A 13,943-nucleotide genomic window follows, 5' to 3' on the forward strand; every position below is an offset into this window, starting at 1 on the left:
CAATTCTCGTTATGCCCGTGATAAATACAATTTCATATTTCGCGTTATGCCCGTGATACATACAATTTCATATTTCGCGTTATGCCGCAATACAAACTCAAATTTCATATTCGTGTTATACCCGCAATAGATTCAAGTTTAACTCGCGCTGAAGCTCTACGACACTCAAGCTCGTGGTCAGCTCCTCATAAGCACAAGTTCGCATTATGCCCGCGATCCAATCAAGCATCAAGCTTTCGCATATATCCATTGTAGACATATTCATATAAGTAAGCTGATTTTTTAGCTACACAGCGCACATTATAATCGATTCTGCAAAACCGACAAGGTACAAGCTCAAATTCTTACAACCAAAATATAATTCACTATACACGGCAACAAGCCGCTGACAAGCAATATGTCAACGAGAGCATCAAGATAGACAGAATCAAAGGAGATGTTTAATCTCCGGACAAGAAATAAGGCATTGAAGGGAACCAGGAGTTAAACCTAGTCATACCTAACTCAAAACAAGTGGGACCTCAATAAAATCATAGGCATATAAGACAAACAAAGAGGTACCATACCAGTTGACAACAGTCGACAACACCTGCAGAAGAATATTTCAGGACTAAGGAGAACATGAAACTTCTTCATTCACTCAACTAAGCATAATTGGTCAAGGGAAGATTTAATGAAATTCTTTAGATAAAGGCAACCCACCCTTGTCAGATATTTTATTGCCTTACTAAACGGAGTCTCTCATTCTCAAATATATAGAATTATTTGTATTCATGATTTCATTAATTTTAGATTTCCTTTTTGCATGATTATTTTAATTATCCTATATTGACAGTTAATTACTGTACGAACAGCTTCTGTAACAACAATGCTTAAAATAATTATAAATATTACTTAATTGTACATTAATAGCAACTAAAAAGTCATAAATAGTATTTTAGTATTGCAGAAAAAAACATATATGCATACAGTACAATATATTGATACGTGGTGACAGATAATCAGTTGATCTAATACAAAATTGTACTTAATCATAATAATATATATATATATATATATATATATATAATTACTTTTTATTTTTAAATATTTTTGTTATATACAATACTTTATTTGACCAAAATTGTATTGTTTTACATTTTACTAAATTATTAATTAATATTTATAATTATAATTACTTATATTGTTTTTATATTCATTTAAATCACACAACAATATACTAATTTAACATTTTAATTATTTATGTATAAAAACGGTTTATAAAGAAAAGTTTATTCAATTTCCAAAAGAACGTTAAATTATGTTTTGTTAAATATATATAAAAATGGAACTTATTGCTAATCAGTTAAATTCTCTATATTTATAAAAATAAGTTTAATTTAATCCATCCATGAAATATTTTAGTATATACATTACAGAATTATCTTCAATTGTTGGAATTTAAAATATTTAAAAACCTGTTATAATCGAACATATATATTTATTTACTTGGATTAAGAAATATTGAACTATGCATTGTTACCTATCTAACATAGATTTATAAGTTGTGTATCACTTGCAAATGAATTAATAATGTTACTTACCCGTTTTTTTCTTTCATGTGTACAGTCAATTCTCCGAACCCAAATTTCTTCAGTTGAATCATAATCGAGAGTACTCGAACTACTCGCTTCACTTTTCATTTCAACAAGACTTGAGTCAATAAATCTTGTGTACCGTTAGATTTTTATTTTTATTTTATTTACTAGCGCTTTATTAGTTTAAGTTTGGTTAACGGATTTTGATAATGTGGCGTCACTATTGTATTGTTAGATTGCTTATGTTTGAGTATTACATACGTGTATCGCTACAGTAAGTGATGACTGTAGAGAGAAGATTGAAGATTGAATAGTGAGCCCGTCGTGTGACTGCGTAATTGTTACTAGACTAGACTGAGAATGAGCGCTGCGCGGCAAGTGCAGCCCTTAAATATTCTATTATAATATAATATATATTAATATAATATAATATAATAATAATATAATATTATTATAATATATATAATATTAATATAATATTATAAAGTGTCTGTTGCTATGCCGATATTTGTCGTGACGTCAATAGGGCATAGCCTTGGAAGGTTCATTGGCATTATTTTTCGGAATTATAATCGTATATTCGAGCTTACGGCGTAGAAACATTTTTTGAGTACGCTCGCTAGTGTTTATAAACAACTGTCCGGGAGCTTATACCTCTCCCACTTTTGTATTCCGCTTCTTAAACTACTTCAATCCGTAGTAATTATAAATATAATTTTTTATTCTCAATATTCATTGAAAGTCTTACTTAAATAGACTCTAAGTCCCTCTGGCCTTCACTCAATTTTGAGCCTTTCAAATCGGACGCTACACTCTAATGTGTATAAATAATGACTAAATGTAAATCAAGAATATTTCACACTTTCTTTATAAGTTTAACAAATTGTTTTATATTCTACATGATATTGTTTAATATAAAAATTGTATTACTTACATCATAGAAAAATAATATCAGTTTCTTTTCTTTAATTTTGAAATAGAAATCAAAATATTAATCATATAAAAAATTATATCAAACACTAATAATAGCTAAATAAATTTGAATTATTATATTTCGTTCTAAAAATTTTCTTATTTCAAATATAGTATAGAAAATTAATGATTTAAAACAATAATACAAAATATTATTAATTAAGTTTGTACAAAATGTATTGGCCGTTCCGGCTTGTTTTACCAAGACCGGTTTGAAGGATACAAATTGATGCCGTTGACAACTCAGAGATCACGGGTGTTATGTAATAGCGATGAAAGGTCACAAGTGGAAGGGATATTATAATAATTCAGTATAAATATGTCTGGTGTACATGCTGTTTATTCTGTTATTTATCCGATCACAGGACGTTGATTAATATTACTATTATCAATTATTGAAAAACTCTTGTGGTGGATTAATGAGTTTGTTATGGCAAACTTACACTCATCTGATGTAGCGTGATAGTTCAAATATGAGCGCAGAATGGTGCGAACTTGGTTTCGTTGACACTCGCGCTGTTCGTGTGAGCGTGTGCATAGTTGATGTTATAGTTGTAATGTAGAGCGACACATGTAACTGTTATTACTTGAGAATATACTCAGATAATAGCAGGCTTACCTTAGTCCTGATATTGGCGTACTGCAATAGTTATTCAGTTGGAAGTAAGAGTTTGAAAGGCTTTTACCTTGTGATGGATACTGCTACGTGTTGTGGCTACTATGAGCATTGAATGGCACGCTGTGTAGATTCATAAGCGTCAGACTTTGAACTAATGTGAGGGTAGGCCGGCAAGACTCGCATCAGCTGGCGCGAACTTGACGACGTATTTGGAAATATTCCGCACTGATGAGAGCCTCAATTTCTTATGATGCTTGTCGATGACTGAAACTCTGAATCTTAAATGTAAGTTAATTATTGTCGTAGTGATACTACTTGCGAAGACTACTAGTAAACTCAATAGAGGGATTTTCCGCTTCTTGATGAGGACCTCAACTGGTACTTGTCTTCAAGCTCCAATAAGGAAATACGTCTCCTGTCCTTCTCCCAGTGTTTGAATATTGAAAATGTGCCCCTTAAAGACATTTGCTGGTCATGAACTTCACTTGAATCCCTTCCCTTATTTTCTGTACAATCAAAGTGTTCCTCACTTACACAGTGAGGGCAGCGCCTCTTGTGGCTTCATAGTTAATTAAAGACGTACTCATCTCTTGATCTTCATGGCAAGAAGAATTGTTTGGTAAACATTAGCTAACGGACTCAACGAATGCTTCTAACCGAAAAACTCGAACATACGACTATAATTCCGAGAAATAATAACAAATGACCCCGACAAAGCTATGCCCTATTGCCGTCACGACAAATAGCGGCATAGTAACAACCACCGATGCGCTATCGGCGCATCCAGTTCGTACGAGAATGTGAAAGGAGCTGCACGTGTCGCGGTTGCCCCGCTAGTACCAATCATGCACTCTGCTCACCACGCGGTTACTGCTACCACCTCACGCAGTTCCCGCCACCACGTGCAAGCAACGCCGACGCTCGTTCTTGCATATTACCTTACACCGCGGTTTACGCCCGCATGTAAGTAACGCCGACGCTAGTTCTTACCTTTACCTCTACACCGCGGGTTGTGCTCGCATCGACTATACGAACGTGTACCAATATCGCCACTACCTTGGAGCTCACGGACACAAGCTATGACGTCACACGGACGTTCTCCTACCACTTCGTACACTACAGCTCACCCCTCGCCGGCTGCCAAGACGGCACTAACTTGCTTCCCCTACCACCACGAGTTCCCCACTACGACTACTCAACCCAAGAAGAAGCGGAAGAACCCTCCAGGCTATCAAGCATACACGCGCAGACTCATCGTCACCACCACTACTGAAGAAACACTAATATATACACTATATCATACACTCATTCTAATATTAATAGATTATTAACTACTCATTACTTATTACATTTAATAAAATTAAAGACTATAAGCACAAAAGACAGTACTGAATAATTGCATTGCCCCTTCTACTTGCCAGCATATTTTATAAGTTTTTTTCTATTTGAATAAAATAAAAATACATTTAAAATTTAAAAAATTATTAATCTGCTTTTAAAAATATAATAAATATTAATGATTATTCATTATAATATAGGATACTAAATTAAATTCTTTGTTAAAATTTTGTTAAATAATTTTATTTCACTAATTAAAAGATTTACTATTGTGCGAAAAGAATTAAAATATTATATAATAAGATTAAAATGACATTGTCCATAAAAATATGTTGTATAGATAAAAATTAAAAAAATTAGTTGTAAAAATTGTATATATTTTAATATACTTTCATATCCTGATAAAACTAACGTTTTTGGATATTATTTAGATAATTTAAAGATAAATAATTTTCTTGGTATTTATCAAATTTATTAATAAAGACATTTGTGAATAATAAAATAATATTATAACATAAAATTAATTATTTGAAAAAAAAACAATATTTTAACAGTTAAAAAATGTGATCCAAATTTACTATTAAATTTTTTATTAATGTTTATTAATTATAAATTTAGGATTTAATATATATAAAAAACAGTTGATTTTTGTAAACAATATAAATTCTTTTTCTATATTATAATTTTGAAGGTTCACTGTCTGTATTTAAAATCAAAATTTAATTTTATGATTATTCAGAATTTTTGAAACTGAATATTTAAAAAAAATTGTACTCGAAAAATTATTTAAAATTAAAAATTAGTATTAAAATAAAACCTTTAAGAACTTAAATAACGTTAATATAAAACATAATATAAATTTTAATTCTTATTTAAATTTGTATTTAAATTTGATACACATTTAATAATTACTTTAAAATTATATTTTTGTCAATTATTAATAATGTTCAAACAAAAGTCTTTCCTACAATGTCACAAAATAAAAATTAGATACAACATATTTTATTTCTTATTTTATTTTATGTGTAAATTAATATCAGATAGATACGTAAGTTTTTAAACAATTCTAGAACGAATGATTAAATACTTTAATGCATGAAACTAAATATTATATTAATTTTTAAAAAGAAAGTCCAAATAACACGATAAAATAATAAAATGTTAACATATGAAACGCTATTTGAAATTGAAACCAGTCCTTTATTAAGTTAAACCATTATTACGCATGAGTAAAAACTCTACGATATCTAGTAACTACATAAGCAGTGTAACTTTAAATTATTGGTCACGAAGGAATACATTCATTGGTTCTTATGAAAATCCACAATGTGAATACCAAATTCTAAGATACTGAAATACCAGTAATAGAATAATAACAAAGAATTTATATACTTAATAATTAAATAATTATTTTTTATAATTTAATACATTATTAATAAGATTATTAAAGAATAATAAACTTGAAATAATTCATTTTTTATTTTGTAAGTTTCATATAGGAACTATTATTTTTCAATATGCTTTATTTATATTTGTTCGTTAAAAATAAATTAGAATTAGATTGTGTAAATATATTTAATAAGTTTATTTATTTATTTGTAATAAATTGTAATAAACTTTCTATGTATGTACTTTTTCAAATTAGATCATAATCAGCGCAGTTACTACTTTATATATATATTTATGTATATGTATATTATATGTATATTTATATAAATATATATATATATATATATATATATATATATATGCATATATATAAATATATAAATACAGAAATAGTTCGAATTGTATGAGTCGTAATAAGAGCCAATAAGTTTATATCTTTACTGCGCATGCTTAAAAAAAGCCAACTATCTACATTCCCTATATATGTTTATATAATTGCATATGCGCATACATATATATATATATATATATATATGCTGTATATTATGCATTCAGATCATATATATATATACCAATAACTTACTCTCAGTTATCTACTAATTTCATGATAATAGGAAAATGTTTAGTCTTGATCTAGATATTGTGACAATTCATTGGACTATAGAAATTTTAACAAAATTTTTAGATCGTACAATATTATTATCATGTAAAAAATCATTTTAGTTATACAAGTATGATTATAATTAAATATATTTTAATGAATACATTTATATTAATATTAATATGATATTTCATATTAATCTATAGTATTATAAAAAATAATTATTTATCACATTTTTTTTTAGGTACTACCGTATTTAAATGAATTGTATTTGCACTGTCTGTAAATCACAAACTAATGGAAGTTTTGGGTATAAATATTACAAGATTTATTTATAAATATTAGTGTTTCGGATAAATGATCAAAAGATATATGTAATTTTATAATACCATTTAAATACTTTAATTTATTGATATTGATAAATTAAATCAAAGATTAGTATTTGTATTCATTTATTTAAGGTTATTCATTTTGTAATGAATCGTGTGATTGACCAGGATAATATACCGCAACTAAACCTGGGTACAGTACAGGTTGATGGAATTGAAGAAATGGATACGCAAGAAGGTAACAACTATTATCTGTTCTATAAGATAATATTTATAATAAAATAATGTAAGTTTTATTTAAATTTAAATCAGAATTATATAAATATTATTTGTATATAATAGAAATATTATTTATGCTATTATTTAACTGAGGTAAAATTTTATTAATTTAAACATTATAAAAACAAGAAAACATTCTTTTCTTATTTTATTAAATAATTAAAAACTTATATATATATTTAACAATTTATTATTAATATTTTTTATTACCATATATAGATATTTTATATTTCATTTTGATATATTATTTGGATATTAATTTCAAACATAAATGTAGATGGATTATCAATATATATGGTATATTATTGTTACATCAAAGAATATAGTTAATAATAATCGAATTATGTATTTATACTGTATGTTAGTGTATTAATAATATTGCTAAAAGATAATAGAATTAAAATAATTGGAATAATAATTTATTATTTATATTTTTTAAAGTTAAAAAATAAGCATTCATGAATATTGAAAATGAAAAAATAGAACTTTATCTTTCTTTTGTCTTAAAACTTTTAACTTTTGCTTTTAACTAGCTTTTTACTATTATTATGATATTAAAAAATATCATTACTATTTAATTAAAATTAAAATTATAATTAAAATTTACTATTTCTTATACTACTTTCGTGTATTTATACAAATTTATTTGTACCAAAAATTATGAGAATTTTAGAAATATCAAAGTATGTTTTTTTTCAAATTGATTTGGAAAATCATATTTTATTTGAAAGAATTGAAATTTAACACGTATTATTAGAATTAATTTAATTTCAAACTCACAAAAGTTTATTTTCTTTTATAAAACTTTCTCTTTCAAGTAAAGTAAATGTAAAATCTTTTGTTAATTAATCAGTGGTAAATTATGAAGTGCAAAGGGATCCTTTAATACTTTAGTATTAATAATATTCCTTATAAACATAAATATTTATATATCTATATTTCAAAATTTTTAAAAAATAGTTATGAAAAATACTTTAATAAAAAAATCTGATTTTACTAATATTTAATAGTTTAATATATAAAAATATATCAGAACATTTATTATATATTATACATATATTATATATAGTTAAATGTATATGACTTTCTTTTACAAATATCTCTATTTGATATGATTAATTATTTATTCATTTCTAAATTTTATAAGTTCTTATAAATGCTTTTATTACAATAAAATAGTTTTTACTTCATTTCCTGTCTTATTGTAAAAATGAAAATATTTCATGCCATTCACGTATTTTTTTATCTAAACAATCAGAATTATACAATTATTATTTTATTTATTTTTTAATTAAGCTAAATTTAAAATAAAATTTACCTTACCAATTCTAAGAAGTATACAATTACTTAATGTCGTTTAATCTCTCTGTTACAAATATCCTATATTATAAAATGATAATTATTAATTGTAAATCTTCATAAGTTAACTACAATATAAATTAATTTATAATTGTAAATAAGTAAAATTATAATATAAATTATTAGTGAATTTATTTTTTATTATCTACTGTAAATTTTGAAAAGTTACATCATTTTTATAAATGATCAGTTATCTTTATTATAATTTATAAAATATACTAACATGAATGAAGATATTATGAAACTAGGATTTTTGAATTATGTTATAAAAGAGAGAGTAATCAAAATAATTATCAATAAATACTAATAGCTATATATATAGCGTTATAGTATAATTCTTGAAGCAATAAGATAATAAAAATCTGATCAAACGAAATCTGTTAACTTATTAAAAAATAAAAATTTCTTACTTTTAATGTTATTTTAATTAATATTTGAAAGAATATATTTGAATATAATATTACTAAGGGATGTGATCATAAATTATACACATTTAATTAATTTTATAAGTTAAATGAATATTGAAAATGAAATACTGGAAATGAAAGCTATATTAATGCAATTCTTGAAATTTGAAATAATGAAAGTTTTATATAGTAATCATATATAGGTAACTAAATATATATCAATATTAATTTTCAAATATTTGAGACTTTATTAAGCCAATTGTTTCTATAAAATTATATACTTCGTAATGTTCATTTTTAAAGTAGAGATTAAAAATGTATTTAATATAATACAAAACCGAAACAGAAGAAAATTTGAATATGAAATAGTTAATATTAAAAATATATAAATAGTATACTATTTATATATTATAGTTTACTATATAATAGAAATATTCTAAATTGTATCTGCTGTTTTTAACTGGGACTAGTGAAGAAAATGTGAAATAAATTCTCATAATTTTCATAGCTTTAAAGCTAATTTGAAACCTAAATTTATATAAAATAAACTAGTGTGTTATCAGCCAAGCACAATTTTTTATTTATTAACACCATGGTATTTGAAAATGTATATTAAAAGTTTTTAAAAATTTTATAGTCAAGTATAAATCGTGTTTAAAATTGATTGACTTTACGTTGCTTATATTTGAAAATCCCTTTTTGAAAAACAGGTGTAAGCATTCAACCAAAAAGGATTGATTAATCCTGTTAACTGATTCTCAATTTACAGCTCTTTTTGAAGTTCCCAATGAGTTTTGGGAAACCACATAATCTTTACATAAGAAATATCAAAATGTACATGTTTACAACTGTCTTATGCAATCGAGAGCGTTTACAACAATACATTTATAATTTTTAATTACTTGAAATTAAATTCTATATTTATTTTTAATATATAAAAATATTTTGTAAATTGCTATTTATTAATATTTTATAGTAAATTAATAAATTATAATTTTCTATCGAAATTTTTAATATTTTTAATTAAGAAATTGTCTTTTACTTAATAGTAAAATATTAGCTATGTTCTAACAACATTATACATAATAAGCTTTTGTATAATTTTTTTTAATAAGTAAAATGTGATATGAATAATGCTGATAGATAACTTTTTCAGTAGAAGTATAATTGGTTTGTATTCTTTTATTCATTAACATTATGTAAAACAAAAGTATTAATAAATATATACTATTAGAAAAAGTTATTATTTAATACTCATTTTTTAAACAATTTCATTAAAAGAAAATGTATATACATTTTTGTTGCACTATTATAAATAATATATACATATATTATTTTTATTTATCTAGAAAAATATCAAATTTTACATAAATAAAAATCTTTATGTACACAAAACAAGAAGATTAATTTTGAGAAAAAATATTCTTTTGTAGTTACAATCTGTATTACTTTTAGGAAGTTTTTTCTGTTAAATAAATAAGGATCTATTTTTCTATAATACATATTTTATATATCAGAAATACATTGGTTATCAATTTTGATGTTTCTCATTGTAATTCTTAGCTATCAATGCTAAATGTTATATAATTATTAAAACTTTCATTGATATTTTTTGGATGATTTACTAAGCTAATATAAAGTATATCACTAAATAATTCCTCATTTATTGAGATAATGCTTTTACAGCTTCAAAATCTAAAACGTAGTATGTTTTCATTATAACTTTCTTATTATTTACACTATATACGAGCATACTAAGGTTAATTTTACTATTGTAAATTTTTAACTATTAAAATTTTTTATGTAAATAAAACTCTTTTATTCATATTAGCAATATATTGCAGATATTTTTCGATTTTTATCTTATTGATTAACAAAAAGATTATTTGGCGATACAAATGTTGATTAACCGATAATTTTTACTGCGTTTAAAAAATAATTTTTTGTGCTAATATTCTTTTAAAAATTTTTATATTTTTACTTTTATTTTGATTATTTTATATATATTTGTTATGAATTAAATATTCAATCCATATTTCAAGAAATGTCTTTAAAAAAGTATATATTATATAAGTTATTCACTCTCTATAATTTAAATAAAAATAACAATATGATTATTGGGGTTAAAGATAATTTAATAGCAAAATAGTATGCATTGTGTAATTATACATTTAAATTATTTAATCATTTGATACTGTCTCCTACAGAATGCATAAACAGTCGGCTAAATTTAATTTCGTTTTCAGGTTGAACTGTGACAATATTTTTTCATCATTTATATTATTAGATAACATAAAGGTCTCGTTAAAAATGTTATAGACGAAATTTAGAAGTTGATATTTAAAATATGAAATAATTATAATTTACGTAATAATATTATATATATATATATATATATATATAATTATATATAAGTTCTAAAACTTTTGTATCAAATTAATATTTATTTTTTACTAATATATAATATTGATATAAATTCTTATAGATATAAAAAATGGGGTACTATTTCTTATTTTTAGAGGCATCTAATGACGTAGAAGGACATGATCGGCAAATAAATGGCGAATCTGAATTAACTTCTATTTCACAAGATCAAGAAATGGAAGAAGGTTGGTTTATTACTTTTAATTATTATTTATAACAAATATAGTTGGAACAAGTTAATTTATACAAATTGGTAAACAAAATATATTAAGTGTTGTAGATTTATATATGAATAAACTAATTTTAAATGAAAAATAATAAAAAATTATAAGTAGTTAATAGTAGATTAATAGTTTCAATAATATTAAATATGTACATCAAATATTTAAAGTTATGTTATTTACTCTTAGTCTACCAAATTTAATTAAAAAATTTGAAAGTAATAACAAATTATATTATGACTTCACAACCCATTGTATAAAAATTTTTAATGTTATCTTATAGATTAAGTATTAAACTTATCTTTTAGATTGATTTATAATAATTGTTTAAATATTTAATGAAAGCATTGTTTTTTTATTTACTGTATCAAATATACCTAGCTTTCAATTTTTAAAGAATAATGGTATTTTATATTAAAAATACAATAATAATTTTAAACATGTGTTATATTTCTTATATAGTTTAATATGTTTATACAAAAACTACAAATAAAAAAACTACGTCTATAAATACTAAATAATCAGATTTTATTTTTTGCTATTTAATAATTGAATAATTGAATTATTCATTGAATGAATTATTAATGTTAAATAATTGAATTATTTAATATTGAAATTTAATTAATTCTAGTTATATTAATTGTAAAAACAATTTAAATACAATTTATTTTAAATATTTGTTGAAATTAGTTTTTAAATATGAAAATTTTAGTATGCTAAATTAGTTAAACCAAAGTAGTATTTTAAAAGTAATTTTTTCAGTTAAATTTAAATGTAGATTACAAGTTTTTAAACTTTTTTACAATGTACAGTACGTTGTACAGATATTTCATTATTTTCATATTTGTCTTATTTATTCATGTTATGTATTGAGTTTTTTAGAAAATATCAATTATTAATTATTTGTTTTTTATCTCCTTAGAATTGTCCAGCAATTTCCTTTATAAGTAATATATTCTTTTTATTTATTTTTTTTCTAAGTTCTATGATGATATTTACTGCGACAAAAAAAGTTTTAATAATTTTATGAAAACTTCAGAGAATATAGTTATATATATAGACAGTTATGCAATAGATTCCTATTATTCAATGTTCATACACCTTTGATTTATTTAGAAAAGACATAAATAATCAAGTAATTACGAATAAAAGTATAAAAACATTGCAAAAATTATTGTCTTTGAATGGAATTTTAGACAATTTTATAAGTAGTATCTGATCTGAAAAAATAGTATAATATTCTTCTATCTTAAAGTTTCCTAATAACTAATTATAATAATTTATAATTAATAAAGCGTGTAATAGTAGTTTTTGAAAGAACACCTATTATTCATATCCAAATTTTATTATATTTTTGTATAAATTACCGTTAAACATTAATTACAAAATTGTTTTTTATTTTACATAATTTCTATTACATTTGTATTATTATTTAAATTATTAGCATTTATTCTATAAAAAATTTTGTCTTCCAGATGAAGCAAGATCAGAAGCGACTTTTCGATATAATGTAGAAAATGTATCAAAAATGAAAGACTCACAACTTTCTCCTCCATGTTTTGTAAGAAATTTGCCGTGGAAAATAATGGTAATGCCACGTTCTAGTCAAACGCAAGAACGGCAGCCACAAAGATCACTAGGTTTTTTTTTACAATGTAATGGTGAAAGTGAATCATCATCTTGGAGCTGTTTTGCAACTGCAGAATTACGTTTACTTTCGTGTAAAGAAGGGCAGGATCCATTTAACAGAAGTAAGTTTTAAACTTTTTTTCAATTTCGAAAGTCAATTAATATATTTTAAGTATTACATATAAAAAAGAAATATATAGATTCATATATGTTTGTGTGTTTACTTATACAGAGGAATTATAAATTTTATTGAATTCGTTTGTTTTGTTTTTTTTACAAATATTTGATTAGAAACTACGGCACAGCTATTGTTTGCTATAAATATTTAATAATTGATTTATTAATTGTTCCATATCAGAAAAAGTTAATATAATATCAAATTATAAAACTTTTTACTATTTCCAGAAAAAATTCGAGTAAAATAATATTCGTCGATAAAACAATATAAACTACAGCCAGTTTGACAAAACAGCGAACAAATTATCAAAATAACGTGTACTGATATTAACTGATCTTTAATTTCATATATAATTAAATTAAAAAATCAAATTAGCTTTTTATTTTGGTATTTATAATATATGACTTTGTATATTATAGTTATTTGTTATTATAATTTAAATATATTCTAAATTTTGTATAAAATATATAAATACTCATAGTTCATGTTTTCTAGAAATTCAGCATTTATTCTACAGCAAAGAAAATGATTGGGGATTTAGTCATTTTATGACATGGCAAGATGTCCTTGATCAGGAGAAAGGTTATATTAAAGATGATTCAATTACTTTAGAAGTGAGTT

General features: G+C 23.6%; 1 protein-coding gene across 1 annotated transcript in view; it reads left to right on the forward strand.

Moving 5' to 3' along the window:
- The first annotated feature begins 6,746 nt into the window (after window positions 1-6,746).
- The window catches only part of Usp7 (Ubiquitin-specific protease 7), a 31,741-nt gene continuing 24,544 nt past the window's right edge, over window positions 6,747-13,943 (forward strand). The window contains exons 1-5 of the mRNA XM_011504113.1: window positions 6,747-6,870; window positions 6,958-7,063; window positions 11,390-11,479; window positions 12,991-13,266; window positions 13,818-13,936. Coding sequence (XP_011502415.1) covers window positions 6,973-7,063; window positions 11,390-11,479; window positions 12,991-13,266; window positions 13,818-13,936 — 576 coding nt within the window. The 5' untranslated portion in view covers window positions 6,747-6,870; window positions 6,958-6,972. The remainder of the gene's footprint in view (window positions 6,871-6,957; window positions 7,064-11,389; window positions 11,480-12,990; window positions 13,267-13,817; window positions 13,937-13,943) is intronic.

Source organism: Ceratosolen solmsi, unplaced genomic scaffold (assembly GCF_000503995.2).
Source record: "Ceratosolen solmsi marchali unplaced genomic scaffold, CerSol_1.0 scaffold19, whole genome shotgun sequence".
NCBI lineage: Eukaryota > Metazoa > Arthropoda > Insecta > Hymenoptera > Agaonidae > Ceratosolen > Ceratosolen solmsi.